Raw genomic sequence first — 17,257 nt, 5'->3', positions numbered from 1 at the left:
AGGCGGATTCTTAACCACTGCGCCACCAGGGAAGTCCAGTCTAGACATTTAAATCATTTTTTTAACTGATGAATTATTTGAAAAATTATTAGCAATATACAATAAAGGGATAATACTTTGAACAGTTATTTAAATCAAACCTAAGGTACAAATAATCAGCTTAAGGGAAGTTGTGATTAAGAACCTGGCAGTCCAGTGGTTGGGACTCTGCACTTCCACTGCAGGGGGCACACGTTTGATCCCTGGTCGGGGAACTAATATCCCGCATGCGCAAGCCACACACACACAGAAAAATGCCTTTAAGGGAAGAAAATAATTGTTCATTATTAGAAAATGCATTAATTGTAAACTCAAGGTATATAACTATATAAATGTTCCAAGAGACAGTCTGTGTTCATTTCATTGGGGACATTGAACAAGTAGATTCTTATAAAAGAAAAATTTTTTCTTTTCCAGGCCATGAATAATTACTCATTTAACTTTTTCAACAATTCAGAGCATACTGCAGGTGCACCAGAATTAAACAAGCATTGCGTAAACCAAACGGAGATGAAACCTAGCATGAACCCAAATGCTACTCCAGGTTAGAAGCCAAAACCTGACGTTTGCTTAGCAACTATGTGCACTAAAATGACATTACTCGACTTCGAGGTTCTGATTCTCATGGGTCAGTGTATACAGAAGTCTCTTTGATGGAACCATTTAGAGAGTTTTGAAACTCCCTGTGGCTCTTGTCGTTCATGTCCAGTGATCTTTGGAAATTAAGGTCAACTAAACCGAGCTACGAGAAAATGCAGATGCTATGTTCAAGCATCTGTATGGTACTGGTATCTCTCAAACAGAGCTGGAACTTTCTAAAATATCCTGGGGAAAAGGGCAGGCATGTGAGAGACCTAGGTGAGGATTAGAAGGATGACTTCAGAGACCATCAGCTGGTAATGTTGGAATAGGATAAATATGTTGGCCCCAAACCAGCGAGGAGCTATCCCAACTTCCAGTAACCACCTTCTAGTCAGGTGAAATCAAAGAAGGAAAGGAAAACAAAAGTCCTTAATAAAAAAGTCACAAAGGGAAAACAAAACACAAAAAAGTTATGAATCAAAGTTACCTTGCTGTTTTTCTACAATGAAGAAAGAGGACAAGACCAGAGTGAAAACTCTCTCTTGGTTCTTTCCAACAAGTTGATTTATTTGAGATCACCCAAAATAACATCCTACAGAAAGGGAACATAACATTACACAACCAAGTGTAGCTATAAAATCTCAAACATTCAGGCAATGCTTTATTTAGATCACCAAAAATAAGGTTTTCTAGAAAAGGAACTGTAACAAGCAAATGTATAGCTGCAAATTTTCTTTTGCCATCAATATCAACCCCCTCTAAAATATTCTGGGACTACTTTTTGGTTTCCAAGCAAAACTAATGTTTTGTTGCTCAGCCTTATCACAGGAATGAAAACGGTTTGCAAAACAATTTTGTTTAATGCTAACAAATAACTAAAAAATGTGGTTATTGCTAACAAGTAACTCCATCTACTGAAGCAGCCCAACCTACGCACACTTTCGTAAACAATTCATTGTGAACGCAGCTGCTCTTTGCCCGCCGTCACAGATGACGTACTGTGGCAAGGGTCACATGTTGGAGGCCGTTCAGGTACCTAGGAAGTAATCCTTAACAGAAATAACTACGGTAGGTAAGCAACTCAAACAAATGGGCCCGCCTCTGCCACACACCCCCAAGGCAAGTGTCGCATTCGCTCTGCCTGTAAGGAAGGCCCACCAACTCCCTAGTTCTTTATCGGGAACGGAGAGTGCAAAGCTAGATAGAGAAGCTGTTCTTCCAGAACCATCAAAACCTTAATAAATCGCCCTGGGGTTCTTCGTGCTGTAGTGCGCCTCACAGGCAGCAACATAGGCAGACTCTGGGAAAAAGTCATCATGGTATTCTGCTAAAAACCTGGAAAAAGAAAACAAATAGCCCCTATGATCACCACAACGAAGGCCAAATACCAAGAAGCAAAATTTTAACTTCCAACCACTCTAACATTTCACTCTTTTCTGTATGAGATAGAAAAAAAATAATGAATATAATCTTGATGTCTATATACTGGTTACTTTCATTGCACATATCCAGCTTCGACGTTAATGACTATTTCATTGGAATCCTTTCACTATCAAGTGTACAAACAGAAATAGAACCTAAACTCCACTAGGTGGCAGTCTTGATTATATAATCACTTCTGTGCAAAAAGGCCTCGTGACTATTTCTACATTTTCCTCATTTCTTTACTTATTTATATTTGGCTATGCCAGGTCTTAGTTGAGGCTCGCAGGATCTTTAGTTGTGGCATGCGGTTCCCTGACCAAGGATGGAACCCGGGCCCCCGGCATTGGGAGCATGGAGTCTTAGCCACTTGACCACGGAAGTCCCACATTTTCCTCTTTTAAAAACAAACTAGAGGGGCTTCCCTGGTGGCGCAGTGGTTGAGAGTCCGCCTGCCGATGCAGGGGACACGGGTTCGTGCCCCGGTCCGGGAAGATCCCACGTGCCGCGGAGTGGCTGGCCCTGTGAGCCGTAGCCGCTGGGCCTGTGCGTCCGGAGCCTGTGCTCCACAACGGGAGAGGCCACAGCAGTGAGAGGCCCGCGTACCACAAACAACAACAACAACAACAAAAAAAAAAAACTATAAAAAATCAATTATAAACTCAATAAATGTCACCTGAGAAATTCACAGTACTTACATGGCCTAAGTTAAATCAAAACTGAATGGTTTAATTAGTGAAGAGCATTTTGCGGCCCAATTTGCCATGCCAAAAGGTGCTGCAGTTCCACCAAAATAGGTAAGCAGCACTGACTTATGCCTGACTATGGATGGATGTTAAAATGTAGCCACTCAAGAATCTGCAACACAGAGGTACTACCTTGACCCTGAAGTATCAAATATTTCACCATGAATGGCTAAAACATTCTCACACGGGCCACATTAGCTAGTAAGCTAAGTAATTAGCCCCTTGTTTGTTTCCCCTGACTCTTCCCACCTGTCCAAATTCCTAAAAAGATAAGGATAAACCTCTGCAATACCTTCTTTAGTAAAAACGAAATCAAAATTCATTTGAGAGATAACTCTGTCTTCTTTGAGTGTACCCTTCCTACAGCAATTACTGATCCATTGTTTCTCTCGTTAACGTCTTTGGATACATTTTCAAAACCCATTACAGCTGACCCTTGAACAATGTGTGGGTTAGGGGCGCTGACCCTCTACACAGTTGAAAATCCCTGTATAACTTACAGTTGGGGCCTCCATATCCACTGTTTTTCCAAATTCCTAGACTCAACCAACCACATGGATCATGTAGTACTACATAGTATTTACTATTTTTAAAAATCCGCATATAAGTCGATCTGTGCAGTTCAAACCCATGTTGTTCAAGGGTCAACCGTACTATATTTATTTGTAAATCTTTCTAAGTTACCTTCTAAAACCCTAATTTCTATTTCGTATTGCGCATAACTCAAAATCAGCAGCCTCTCCTATGCTAACTTGCAGCTGTCTCATTTTGGCATTATTTGATTTCAGCTTAACGAAATGTTGAAGCCAAACAGAGCTGTGGCTTTTTTTGAGGGGGAGGCTGGAGGGGAAGAGAGCGTTTTTGAAACTTGTTTCTAATAAAATGTTATAAAGTCTAATTCCACTTATTGGATACTTTATTCAAAATACCCACACAAATATCTTAAAAAAACTCCAAGACCCATTTCTCTGGCTGGAGTGGTCTCCACTCTGGAAAATCCTACTTGATTAGCTCTTGCAGGTTGGGGACTAAATACAAGGAAAAGGTACCCCCTTAAAGAGAATCAAGAAACAGGTCAGGGAGATGTGACAAGCTGGGTGAGGCAGAGTGACAACCAGCCTTGAACGCCAAGAGGAACTAGTCAATAGACATCTGGGTGGGAGAGTTGGGCCACAGGCATAACGGAGCCTGGGGTCCACAGTCCCAGATGCAGGGGAGGGGAGAGAGCCTCGGGACAAATGATCTGACGCTAATAAAATGACTGGCTCTGTCAGGTGAAGGAAACAATACCTTTCTCCGAACTCACAAACTATCAGCACATTTATCTTAACTCCAAAACAGACACCAAAATCAGACCTGTAAATTTAAGTTAGTTTATATACATGCAACAAAGAAAAGTCACATACTTAGGGTACTCCTGAATAAAATACATAGAATTAAATTATTATCAATCTCAATCACTTCTTTAGAAAATTAATTTTCTATTCACATGGTTATCCAACTGGATTCTTCTAGTGACACCAAAAAATTTTACCTCCGTACATTGAATACCCTTCACTTAGAAACCAGATAAACTATGAAAAAAATAGCCCCAAACCCCCATGTTACAATTACTGTTAGAACCAACCATACTTGGGTAATACTGCTACCATTTAAAATACCACAGAGCTAGCTTCCACATCTGCTGAAGACAAGTTCAGAAAAGTCATATATAAGGTGGCAGAGTAAGTTTTGACAAACTAATAACAATACCTCAGAAAGAGATCAAAGTGCTTCAGTAAAGCCTTCAGATTCTTCTCAGAAAAGGACATCTTTCCAAGGATTTCTGGAAGTTTCACTGCATTAAAAATAAAAGCAAAACCATTTACAATCAATCGGCAGAATCTGGCGATGAGTAGGACACACTCAGGGATCCTATGGCGCCCCATGTGTCTTTATTTGAATTGAAATTAACATCTACGTTGCCGAGCAACACCAAAACTCTTACTGAACACAAAAACAGAGTAGTAGTACAAACATTACAAACACAATTTTTATGAAATTTAAGATTCTTTCGGTGTTTTTTTTTGAGATCAACATTTAATGATTTTTCTTAGACGCCAAAATTACCACAAGATGTACATAAGCTTATAAGTGTTAAAATCAAAAAAGAAAATAAAAAGGGCAAGAAGAAAGCAGGGACCAGGATTTCTTACCGAACAATCGCAGCAAGTGTTGCGCCCCATAAATGTAAGAGGGTGGAGGTGGCTGGTCACCTGGCGGGTAACTGTCGGGTACAAGTTTCCAGGAGAGGACCTGGGAAAAGCAGATTGAATGCTTTGTTGTTATATCTTAACACTCCAGTACCAACAGATCTGAACATTTGGAATCCCGACAGAAACACATACACATTGACATTCTCAGGCCAGCAGAAAGACATCACCCATCAAGTGTCACATTTTCACACCCAAGCTTCCCATCCCTCTGGCACCTCTGGAGCTGCCTCACAGCTGGACCAGAAAATGGGAGGAAACCAAATGTGGAACAAAACAATGACAAGAAACCAATGTGGAGGTTCTGAAGCCATCCCACCTTCCTTGGCAACATGGAGACACTTCTAACCACCTAAAAATTATGACAAATTGTATGACGATGAAAAAAATATGCCACTCGGGCTTCCCTGGTGGCGCAGTGGTGAAGAATCCACCTGCCAATGCAGGGGACACGGGTTCGAGCCCTGGTCCAGGAAGATCCCACATGCCACAGAGCAACTAAGCCTGTGTGCCACAACTACTGAGCCTGTGCTCTAGAGCCCACGAGCCACAACTACTGAGCCCACGTGCCACAACTACTGAAGCCCGCGCGCCTAGAGTCCATGCTCTGCAACAAGAGAAGCCACCAAAATGAGAAGCCCATGCACCGCAACGAAGAGTAGCCCCCGCTCGCTGCAACTAGAGAAAGCCCGCGTGCAGCAACGAAGACCCAATGCTGCCAAAAATAAATAAATAAAATAAATAAAAAAAAATATGCCACTATATCAAAAAACACAAACTTATAAAAATAAATAAAATGAGGAAGAAAGACTTAAAATTAGATTAGGGAGATATTTTCTAATTTTCAATAGCTACTACCTGTAAATTAGCTCTAACTGTTTTGGTCATTTTGCCCCTTTTCCTTTACTGAAAATTCTGCTGTATTAGACAGTGAAGCAATAAAAAGTGATCCAAAGATGTTTTGAGTAATGATGTTACCATTGTTTCAAGGTTGTCTAATTTTCTGCTATGTTAGATTCACTTTGGAACCTAATTTCATCCATTGAATCAAGTGAAAATAGATTTCAACCCTGGTAACTGATTTCTTTTCCTTCGCTTTGAATTTCAGAACTGTGGGTGGATTTGGGACTTTTGTTAAAGTAAGAGTTGAATTTCAAAACTCTCTGATGAGCTTCCACAGAAATACTTCAGCAAATTATAGAACGCTTCTCCTGAGTTGCTGTTTTGCTTTTTGAGATCTGTCAAGTTTAATCTGGAAATAGTAGCGTCAAAGGAAACCCTCTACAAGACCAAGCAGAAGGATGCCAAAACGACCCGAGAAAGGCTGATGATGTAGTCAATTTAATCAAATGAAATTGTAGAAGTTAACAAGTACCACCACGGTTCCATATGACTCCATGCAGAATGTCTGGGCTTCAGCCCTTGCCTCACTGACCCCACCCTTCTGTGCTGTACAAGGTTCAGGGTAGGAGTAAGTTTCAGCACCTTTACACTATCCCCAGCACCTAACCCCGTGGTGCACACAGCTGAAGCTCGGGAACTGTTTTCGACAATGATACTCAAAGTGAACATAGGGGAGTCTGAGATCACTGGAGGCATGAAGTGCACGTATGCAAAAGCAGCTCATCTGGTTAGTTAGCAAGCCAGTCTACCTCACTCAATTTTGCATCTCAGTGCAGTGAATCATCTCCTATTTATCAAAGATGCATTATGGGGGAAAATAACAGGTTTCTAGTGGAGGATTCTTAACTGGGGTGTGCACGGGAACCACCTGTGATCTCAAGCAGGAATGTGAGTCCAGACCCTCCGCATGTGGTGGGGCAGTGAACGTCATTGGGAGAGTGAGTCTCAGGTGGTCAGGATGCAGAGCCCTGGGGAAAACATACTCCAGTATAGGCACTTACGGAGGGGGAATGCACTAAGGTCTCACGAATCATTGAGAGTCTGCCCAACTCCAACCATTGACTAGAAATTCTTTATCACTAGAGCTTACAGCTCTACCTATAACCACTAGATGGCGGCCTTGCACCAGTGACCAGATAGGGAATGGCCATGCCTCAATATTCAGATGTCTTCTAGAAGAAACATGATTCCCCATAAATAATAACACTTGCAGGCCCCTCTTGTCTGAAAAATGGAAAATCAGGGACTGCTTGCACTAGGAATTTCCTAAATCTTCCCTCAACATCACTGTAACACAAATTGAGTTTTCTAGCAGGGGTCGGCCAACTTACAGCCCTTGGGCCAAATCCAACCCCCATGTGCTAAGAACGGTTACGTTTTTGTTTTTGTTTTTGTTTTTGCAGTACGCGGGCCTCTCACTGCTGTGGCCTCTCCCGCTGCGGAGCACAGGCTCCGGACGCGCAGGCCCAGCGGCCATGGCCTGCGGGCCCAGCCGCCCCCGCGGCATGTGGGATCCTCCCGGACGGGGGCACGAACCCACGTCCCCTGCATCGGCAGGCGAACTCCCAACCACTGCGCCACCAGGGAAGCCCCACGGTTACGTTTTTAATGGTTTTTTAAAAATCAAATGAATAATACTTCACGACATATGAAAGTCATATGAAATTCAATTACTAGCGTGCGTGAATGAATTTTGGAGGGACACTGTACACTCATTCATTTGTGAACTTTCCATACCGCTTTCACGCTGGTGCACAACCCTGAAGATATTTACAATCTGACCCTGTATAAGAAAAGTTTGCCGACCCCTGTCATCAAATATTCTTTCTAGTAAAGCCATCCTTCCCTATGCACAGAAACAAGAAAAATCCCACTTCCTAGGTGAGATTCACAGAACACCCCAGTGGGCTAAGACACCTCCTGAACTCCTGAAACACTCACTACCTACCACAGTTAACTGGCCTTAAAAATAGTTTTAAATTGAAGTTTTCCCATCCATAAAATGGAACTCTGGTGGTGAGGCTATTCTCGAGAACTCGAGGTAATTTAGGTCAAGCGCCTGGCACAATGCGGGCATATAGCATGCCCTCAAAGGGATGATGATAATACTACTGTTGAGGATGGTTTTTTAAAAATATTTATTTATTTCATTTATTTTATTTATTTTTCTCCGCGTTGGGTCTTCGTTGCTGCGCACGGGCTTTCTCTAGTTGCGGCAAGCGGGGGCTGCTCTTCTGTTGCAGTGCGCGGGCTTCTCATTGTGGCTTCTCTTGTTGCAGAGCGTGGGCTCTAGGCACGCAGGCTTCAGTAGTTGCAGCACGCAGGCTCAGTAGTTGTGGCTCACGAGCTCTAGAGCGCAGGCTCAGTAGTTGTGGCGCACGGGCTTAGTGGCTCCGCGGCATGTGGGATCTTCCCGGCCCAGGGCTCGAACCCGTGTCCCCTGCATTGGCAGGTGGATTCTTAACCACTGCACCACCAGGGAAGTCCCGAGGATGGGTTTCTTATTTTTAAATGATTGAGAAAATGCCCAAAGTGGAATATTTCATAACATGCAAAAATTATCTGATATTCAAATTTCAGCATCCATAAATAAAGTTTCATTGGACCACAGCACACTCATTCATTTACAGAGTGCCTGTGGATGCTTTGGAGGTGGGTAGTCTCAACAGCAACTGTGTGGCCCACAAGGTTTAAAATATTTACTCTCTGGCCTTTTGCAGAAAAGATGTGCTGATAACTGTTCCATAAAATGAAAATCCTCACACTTCAATACTTGTACTTATTTGAAATAAAAGATGAATGTTAAGTGTAGGGCTGGAGTCCTAACCATTGTCTCATTTTAGAAACCACAAATACGTTACAATCATGAACAATTCTGTTACTATCCGCAGCAAGAGTAACATAATGCTTCTTCTAAGAAAACCCAACTTCCTCCTGCAGGATTTAAGAAACCACAGAAGGAAGGACTCACTGGGGATGAACAGCAGGCACTAACTCTTTACCTCATTTATTTCATTAGTTCTTCTGCCTTCAAAGCCAGCAAACACCGCACTCCCTTCCTTGCTAGGGGTCAGAGGAACGGGTGAGGATGATCTGCTATGAACGGGTGTCTCTTCAAAAGGAAAAGATGTCAATTATTCACTTGTAAATCACACAGTTATGGAATTAAAGATTGCTGGAAGACCTTTACAAGCAGCAGAGACGTTATTAATCTTTAACAATAAGACTTCCCTATTAAAGACAGTACCTGGAACATTATTTGGCGGAAAAAAGCAAAGCAAAGGAATCAAGTACTGAGATATGCTATGTGATGAACCTTGAAAACATTATGTTAAGTGAAAGAAGCCGCAGACAGAAGGCCACATATAGTACGATTCTACTGGTATGAACACACGCCCAGCAGAGGCAAATCCATAGGGACAGGAAGTAACTAGCGGTTGCCCAGTACGGCAGATTAGGGCTGAGGGGAGGGGCTGCTACCAGACTTGCGGGCCAGCTCTAACCGGTCAGCGCCAAGGATCCACGCTGCGGAGCTGAAGGCATGGGGAGCTCCCTTCTCCTAGCTATAGCTGAGGGTAGGTTAGGGACAATGCCTCATGAGCCTCAGGCGGGCCGAACTCCCGAGTCAAATTCCCAGAGCTGAGCAGGCGAATCTGGATGTGACCCTGTGCTCGTCCTGTTCTCCCCCAGCACCTCCTGCCGGCTGCAGTCGTTTCAGGAGCACGAAGTGCAACATCGCTCTCCCCGGCGGAGCCTTCCTGCACGGGGAGTGGACCTACTCTTTTCCAGGTGCAGGAACAGCTTGGGCATGCTGGCAGACGCGTCCTGCTGCCGGCGCTTGGGCTGAGGCGAGGCGCTGCTCTCCGACAGCCGGTCGCAATTAGCGGAGTGGCGTGTGGACCGCCTCAGAGACTGCAAGGCTTCCGGCTCGGCTTTGCGCCTTTTGGGGGTGGCTGGCTCGCCTGTGGTTGGCTGACTCTCTGCGGACTGTGGTGTGGATGGATTCAACAAAGGTGGGCTTGGAGAGAGCTCCTCTGGGTTCCTGCGGAAGACACGGGAGAACGTCACACGTGCCTGGCCCACAGAATCTCTGTAAAACCTGGAGGGGTTCTTCAACGTCTTCTTTCACACAGTAAACACACCCTCCACTCCACTCCAGGAGGCTTAGAAACTTTCACTTCCAGATGTGCCAAAACGAATATTTTCTTCAAAAGTAACTAAACCTATTAAATCATTTTAACCCTTTAAATAATTCCTCAAGGCACACTGGCATTAAAGATTGTGATGCCCTTTTATACTTGTTTTAGATCAGTGGTTCTCAACTGGGAGTGATTCCACTCTGCCAGGGGACACTGACACCTTCTGGAGATAGTTTTGATTGTCACAACTGGGAAAGTGCCATTGGGATCTAATGGGTGGAGCCCAGGGATGCTGCCCAACATCCTACAGTGCACAGGACAGTCCCACCACAAAAGATGATACAGTTCAAAACATCAGTAGAGCCAAGGTTGAGAAACCCTGGTGGAGAGAATAATACCACATTATCTCATCACAGTGTAACTACTGGTAAGATTAGAAACGCCACAAACATCGGCCAAATTTTGTGGCAACACACGGTCCACCCCAGACACTGGGAACCTCGAGGTTTGGAGGAGGGCATGGGGACATCAACACAGGTCCCCAGTGAGTCACACAGGCCTCTCAAATGGGGTGGAACCAATGGGGAAGGAAGGCAGGCTGAGAAGAGATGGTCATGAGGCAGACAACCAGGAGACAGGACCCGGGAAGGAAAGGGACAGGGTGGGAGGAAAGGTGGCCGACACATGGCACACCAAGTGAGAGGCTGTCAGTGCCCCTTGGGAGCAGAGGAAGGTGGGAGACAAAGGCAGATGGTAAACAGGCAAGAGATGGATGAGTGGAAATCATGAGAACAGACCACTCTCAGGAAGACAGGCCTCGGGGGAGAGGGGAGTAGCTTACACAGATGTAGGCATAGACTCAGGCTGGGGGACTTTCAACCCCGCCAAAGAAAATATATTTGGAAATGCTTGGTCACTGAGGGAAGAAAGTGGTGACACAGCAGACCGGGAAGGAAACTAACCTTACCTGAAGGGCAAAGGTGGCCAGCCCTTTATGAACGTCCTCATTTAATAACTACCTACAGAAGCAAATGTTCTTTCCATTGTACAGAGGCAAAAGCAAGAGGCTCAGAAGACACCTCCCCAAGCCACACAACCTATACGCGAGGGAGCCAAAATCAAACCCACATCTACCTTTCTCAGGCCGTGCTCTCTCCACCCCACTGTCTTTGGAAAGCACGGGATGGCTACACAAGAGCCAACTTCTCTACACTGAAATCTTCACTTGGTAAAACCTTTTAGAGCCATTTGCAAGTGAATTACGACTTAGCTTACCCAGGAAAAAAGAAAACCACCAGTATGGGCGCTTTGCAATTTACTCCCTCCTCCAAACGTGTTGGCCCCATAGCATCCAATGGAAATCTTCAAAAACAGATTTAGCTATTTCATTGATGATATCTGATGGTTGAACTGCAAGTTAACTCACCTATTAGTGTTTGTGGTACTTTCCTTAATCGGAAGAAAAAATTTGGACGAAGTCACCTTTTTATACTGAACTTGTTCATATGGATAAAGCAAAACCAATGGGAGAGTGTAATCAAAGGTTATTCTTAATCCATCCACCATCTCCTTACAAAGGTCAACGCTGCGAGGATTAAAGAGATTAGAGATGCAATAAAAGAACTTTCCAAAATGTCACAATGAAATTGCACATTTTAAGAAGGAAGAGTTTTAAATGCTATATACTATACCTATGTGTGTAAAAAATAAAGTTAGCCTGTAGACGCTAATAATAAAGAATTAAATGGGAACACAGATCTACAATAGAAAGTGCAGTAAGTAATTTTACCTTACCACACTGAACACAAATGAATATGCCCAGTGCCACACAAGGAGCCCAAGCAGTCTGTGCTGCAGAAGGGGGCCGTCCTGACGAACTAACACACCTGTTTAAAGGTAAACAATCTACGTGTCTGATTCCACTCCTGCTGGCTCATGTGCCCAAGGCAAGCTATGAGGACAATTACTCAGACTAGGATAAAGACCTGTTTGTAAACAAGCCTCGATAAAATTCTCATCCCCCATTCTGGTTCTTCTCAAGGAAGAAAAAGAGTTATCTCCCTAAATTACATCATTGAAAAAAACTCCAGGTGTTGAGGCAGTGCATATACTCAATGGATCCACACCACATACCTAAGGAGTTACTGAACATTCCGAAAAAGGGACAATATTTTGAAATTAAACTGGTTATTACGTGAATCATCAAGTGCTATAGTAAATGAATTCATAATAACTGAAACAGAGACATGTTACTTGTTCTAAATGGAAGTCACTTCTCTAATACCCGAAGCGAACCATGAAACGCCAACCATCCCTCCCCTACTTACTTCTTTTCTGCTGGGATATAATGCACATTCATGTTGGCATGTGGTATAGCGTGATGGTGGCGAGGCCTCTCATTGGCTGAAAAGGCTGCATTGATAGCAAAATGCTTCACGTATGATTCCAAAATAGTTATGATGTTGGTCTGGCACGGAAGTTTCACTAACTGTTAACAAAAATATAAACATCTGATGTATACATCCCATTGTATAAACCATATATTCCAAGAAACAGTGGTCTTGTCTACATCATTTTTTTTTTTTTTTTGCGGTACGCGGGCCTCTCACTGCTGTGGCCTCTCCCGTTGCGGAGCACAGGCTCCGGACACGCAGGCTCAGCGGCCATGGCTCACGGGCCCAGCCACTCCACGGCATGTGGGATCCTCCCGGACCAGGGCACGACCCCGTGTCCTCTGCATCGGCAGGCGGACTCTCAACCACTGCGCCACCAGGGAAGCCCTCTACATCATCTTTGAAGCTCAAAAATAAAGCCAACTGTGTTTGAAGATAATTTTTTAAGCAAATGTGCTTTGAAGCTCTTTGACGTTTTTCTTCTACTGATCATATCCCCATGTAGATTACAGTAATAATTTTTAAAATAAATGCAAGCAGTGATTCTCAGCTTAGTGATCCATTAGAACCACCTGTGGAGCCTCTAAGTTATCCTCAGCTGCCACCCCCAACACCAAGAATCAATTTCACCTTGACCTCTTGGTTGAAGCCCAGGCATCAGGACTTTGCGAAGCTCCCTAGAAGATTCTAATGGGCAGCCAGGGCTGGAAAAGACTGCACACTTTCATCAGCAGAACAGTACTGTCAGAGAAGTTTAAAACCCGACTCAGTACAAAACTTAAAATATGAATTTCATTCCTGCAAGGTTCTCAACTTTTTAAGATTGCAAAATACAGCTAAATGAAAGCTCTATTACAGATCCATGTTTTATATGTTATCCCTGTATACCCGTTTCCTCCTGTTGATATAGTAACAATCGTCCTCAAGCTTCTTCTTCAGAACTTCAGGGATTTCTATAGTTATTGTTCTTTCTTCCATTTCCTTTTTTGCATGCAGCTCCGATTCTTCCTTCTGCAATATCACAATTCCATTTTTAGCTACCTAAAACAGAGAGTCTATATCCAAAGAAGGACTAACATAAGGACAGCCTACAATGAAACAAACCCAGTTAATCTTCGACATTTACACCAGTAATGATGCCAAGTGTTCTAATGAAAAGTATATTAAAAGCCAAAAGTTAACTTGTTTTAGGCCACTAACCACACTGCAAATGATTATTTTGCTTCTTCCCAACTTAACTTTACCAGTGGGATTCATGTTAACTTTGTAGACAGGCAAACAGAATATGCCAAACTCTGATACTTAATCGGCATTATAAAAAGTTCACACTTTCACTGGAAAGAAAGAGGTAACTATGATTTGTGAAAACCCTTTATGGGTATGAAGAGCCATGGAGAGGTTCTTACAGTAACTATAAGTAAGGGTTAAGGGCTATTTTCCCTTATATATGAAGTACAATTTTACAATATTTGGTTAAAAAAAACATTTCACAACTAGAAATTTACCACTAAAATATATGCCAAAGACAAAGAGTTTTTACAATAAAAACTTTATACCACTTCAGTCTTTTCTTCAATATCACTTTCTTCACTTATTTCTTCATCCTTTTCTTCACTACTGTCATCAGAGGAACTGCTTATTGCTAGGTAAAACAAAAAACACCAGGCAAACCTGCATTATACACTTCCCTAACCCTTATGTTTACAATTCTTTAAGGTGGCATGCATGTCCTACTGCTGGTAATAATAAACTACTATCCTGCATAAATTTTTTTGTTTGTTTGTTTGTTTTTTGTTTTTTGTGGTACGCGGGCCTCTCACTGTTGTGGCCTCTCCCGTTGTGGAGCCCAGGCTCCGGACGCGCAGACTCAGCGGCCATGGCTCACGGGCCCAGCCGATCCGCGGCATGTGGGATCTTCCCGGACCGGGGCACGAACCCGTGTCCCCTGCGTCGGCAGGCGGACTCTCAACCATTTATGCAGGGAAGCCCTATCCTGCATAAATTTTAAACGCTGAACACAATTACTGTACCTTTCAGAATAGAAATTTATTTTGAAAAAATATAACACCAATTTCAAGGGAATGCAAAAACCACACAGGTAAATGATCTGCAAGTGTTCAGTCACCTAGGATCCTATGGTTCCCTGGCGCATTCATAAGTGGAGCAATGTACCAAGAAGAAAACATGAGAATGCACCTCTGAGGGGTCCATATAAAGACACTGGCTGAGAAGGCAGTGGTCATGTGCAAGACTGATGAAGTCTAATTAGAAACTTATTGACTGCTACTTTAATTGTTACCAACAAAAGGGGCAGATGTTTTATGTAATGAGCTTAAAATGTTTCCCTGTCTGTAATTCGAATGAATCTTCCCCCTCAATCCTGCGGTATAAAAGAACTAGGTAAAACTCCTTTTCACCAGAGAAAATGAGTCAAGCCACTCACAGTTTTCAACATTTTCATCTTTTTCTTCAGCAGGGAGGCTTTTTAAGACAGAGTCCACACCAGGCAACCTGCAGCGCTTCCTCTTTCTTCCTGTGCTTCTCCTGAAACAAACACAACTGAAATGCTGACGATGACTGATATTGGTCTTGAGGAAAAAACCAAAACACAATAACAGTAATTCTTAAGTACCTAAGATATAATTAAACTTTAAAACAGAACTGGTAATCTCCACTTCAGAATACTACACAATAACTTCTCTGAAAGCACAGCAGTTATTTCGAATACAATAGAAACACTATTCGCTAACACACTTTAAAAATGTAAAATTACTTAAGAAACCATGTTTACCAGATTTAAAAACTTTTATTCCATAAAAATTCTAAACACTAAAAGAAAACACACTGAGTAACATTTATAGGCTCTTTGTATTCTTACAGGCGAGCTACAGCTTTCCTTGCCAATTTACGCTGTAATCTCCGATTTTCATCGGTGTCACGAAGGACATGATCTTCAGCTGCCCATCTATCCCAGCTAATCAAACAAAAAAGGAAAAGAATGTAAAATTCATTATTTTAGTTTGATATGAAACAAATGTTAAAAGCACCTCACAGGAACAGATGTGTCTCAGAATTACGTACATTTTAGAAAACTATTTAAATATTTTAAAATCACAAAAAAGATGTAAATAAACTGAAAACAGAACTCATTCAGACACAGAAGCAACTGGGGTTTCCAAAATTACCCATAGAGAATCCAAATATAATCGACTTAGAAATAATCATTCTTCAGAGTAGGCAAGGTTTGATTTTTTTAAAAAAGCAAACACAGGAAATGAAACTTTCCTAGGAGTGTCTCTAGAACTTAACAAAGAAGTTTGCAATGTTCCTGTGCAGAGGTGATCAATTTTCAGGCCGGTTTAACAAGTACACTCACCTTCTGTTCCAACCATTAAAATGGATCAGATATTCTGGGATCTTTCTGCCTTTTTCGTCTTTCCCAACAATAACATCGACAATCTGAAACCAGGAAATATCGTCCACAAACGATAGAGCATAGAGAATATTAGAAGCTGAATCAGAAAAACTAAATCATAGACCTTTTCGTAAAAGAAAAGAAAGCATTCTCTCCTTTTTTAGACAGAGAGCTGGACTGAAACATTTTTCCTTTCAATTCCATTTTTTTTCCTGAGTGGATGCCTCAAAATAGGAAGCATCCCTCCAACCACCCCGATTGGTCTCTGAGTGTGAGAACGGGTGCAGCTTCCGAAACCACTGGCCGGCCGAACTGTCACTAACTAAAAAGGGTCCAGGCTAGACAAGCGAGCTGCAGCCGAGAGACCTTTGGGAGTTGTAGTCTCCTGGGCTCCGCTGCGTCCAGGTCCAGTTCGGCTCGCAGCTTAACGCCATCCCTCCCAACGGTGTCCCCTGGAAAACGCCTGGGGCAAATGATGGGGCGTGTCACACCCTTGGGGAGACTCAAGGCGGGGAGGGAGGAAGCACAGCAAACAGAAAACTGAGACGGGGGCAGCGGGGGTAAAGTCCGAGAGTAAAATGTAGAGCCCGGAAGGCTTGGGCAATCCCCCAAAGGGCAGCACCTCCCAGACACACCTGGGGCCCGGGGCTAGCCCCCAACTCCCGGAGTGCGAGGCCAACTCCCTCTGGCCGTTCAGACCTTAGTTGCTGCAGATGTGGCTCAACGACCCCCGAGCCCCGGAGACTTAGGCGGACAGGCACGGGGCGCGACACGGATATTGAAAACCTAAATGCTGCAAGACCCCGAAGGACTATGACAGCCGGGCAACCTTGCCCTCGGGGTGGGGATCGCGGGCTACGGGAGGGGGCGAGCCTAGACACGACTGGGAGCCCACGCGGCACTAGATCGCACAGAATGAGGGGCTAAACGCAAGGCAGAAGCTGTGTGCCAGCGACCTCCTGGACAGGCGGACCCCGCTGCCAGCTCCCCGGCCTAAGACTTCGCACACCGTATTCCGAGGGCGCCAGTACACCCCAGGCACCGGACGGAAGCGGAAGCGGAAGCGCCCGGGCCCAGACTCCCCAGCGCGGTGTTCTGAGAGCGCCCCCTGTCGCCCGTGTGGCGCCGCGCAGGCCGAGGAGCCGCGAGCAGGGAGCACCCGGGCCCCGCCACTTCCCCCGCTCCGCGGCGCCGTCCACACCCGCATCCGCATTCGCCTCCCATCCCGGGGTTCCCGTCCCGCGCCTCCTCCCTGTCCCTCCGCGGCGGCACCTTGGCATCGTACAGCACTCGCGCCTTGGTGGGGTCAGGCTCGAAGCACAGCACTTTCTCCCCTGAGTGGAATTTAAATTTCATGCCCTCGCTC

At 44.1% G+C, this 17,257-nt stretch overlaps 1 protein-coding gene across 2 annotated transcripts; it reads right to left on the bottom strand.

Annotated features, from left to right (window-relative positions):
- Nucleotides 1-1,167: 1,167 nt before the first annotated feature.
- Nucleotides 1,168-17,251, bottom strand: MSL3 (MSL complex subunit 3). 2 transcript variants are annotated; one of them, XM_024760053.1, is made up of 12 exons: nt 15,853-16,227; nt 15,355-15,450; nt 14,920-15,020; nt 14,033-14,118; nt 13,365-13,487; nt 12,411-12,571; nt 11,510-11,668; nt 9,724-9,986; nt 8,947-9,056; nt 4,985-5,084; nt 4,542-4,626; nt 1,168-1,956 (listed from the first exon to the last, which is right to left on the bottom strand). In XM_024760053.1, exons 5-12 carry the CDS (start codon nt 13,452-13,454, stop codon nt 1,857-1,859), a joined length of 1,068 nt encoding a protein of 355 aa, XP_024615821.1. In that variant the 5' UTR covers nt 13,455-13,487; nt 14,033-14,118; nt 14,920-15,020; nt 15,355-15,450; nt 15,853-16,227; the 3' UTR covers nt 1,168-1,856. The 2 variants fall into 2 exon arrangements, with proteins under 2 accessions (XP_024615821.1, XP_024615820.1); XM_024760052.1 differs by lacking the exons at nt 1,168-1,956; nt 4,542-4,626; nt 4,985-5,084 and adding an exon at nt 17,164-17,251 and having other exon boundaries at nt 8,947-9,986; nt 15,853-15,935.
- Nucleotides 17,252-17,257: the final 6 nt, after the last annotated feature.

Source organism: Neophocaena asiaeorientalis, unplaced genomic scaffold, assembly GCF_003031525.2.
Source record: "Neophocaena asiaeorientalis asiaeorientalis breed wild unplaced genomic scaffold, Neophocaena_asiaeorientalis_V1.1 scaffold295, whole genome shotgun sequence".
Taxonomy (NCBI): domain Eukaryota; kingdom Metazoa; phylum Chordata; class Mammalia; order Artiodactyla; family Phocoenidae; genus Neophocaena; species Neophocaena asiaeorientalis.
This window is presented reverse-complemented; position numbering and strand designations above follow the sequence as displayed.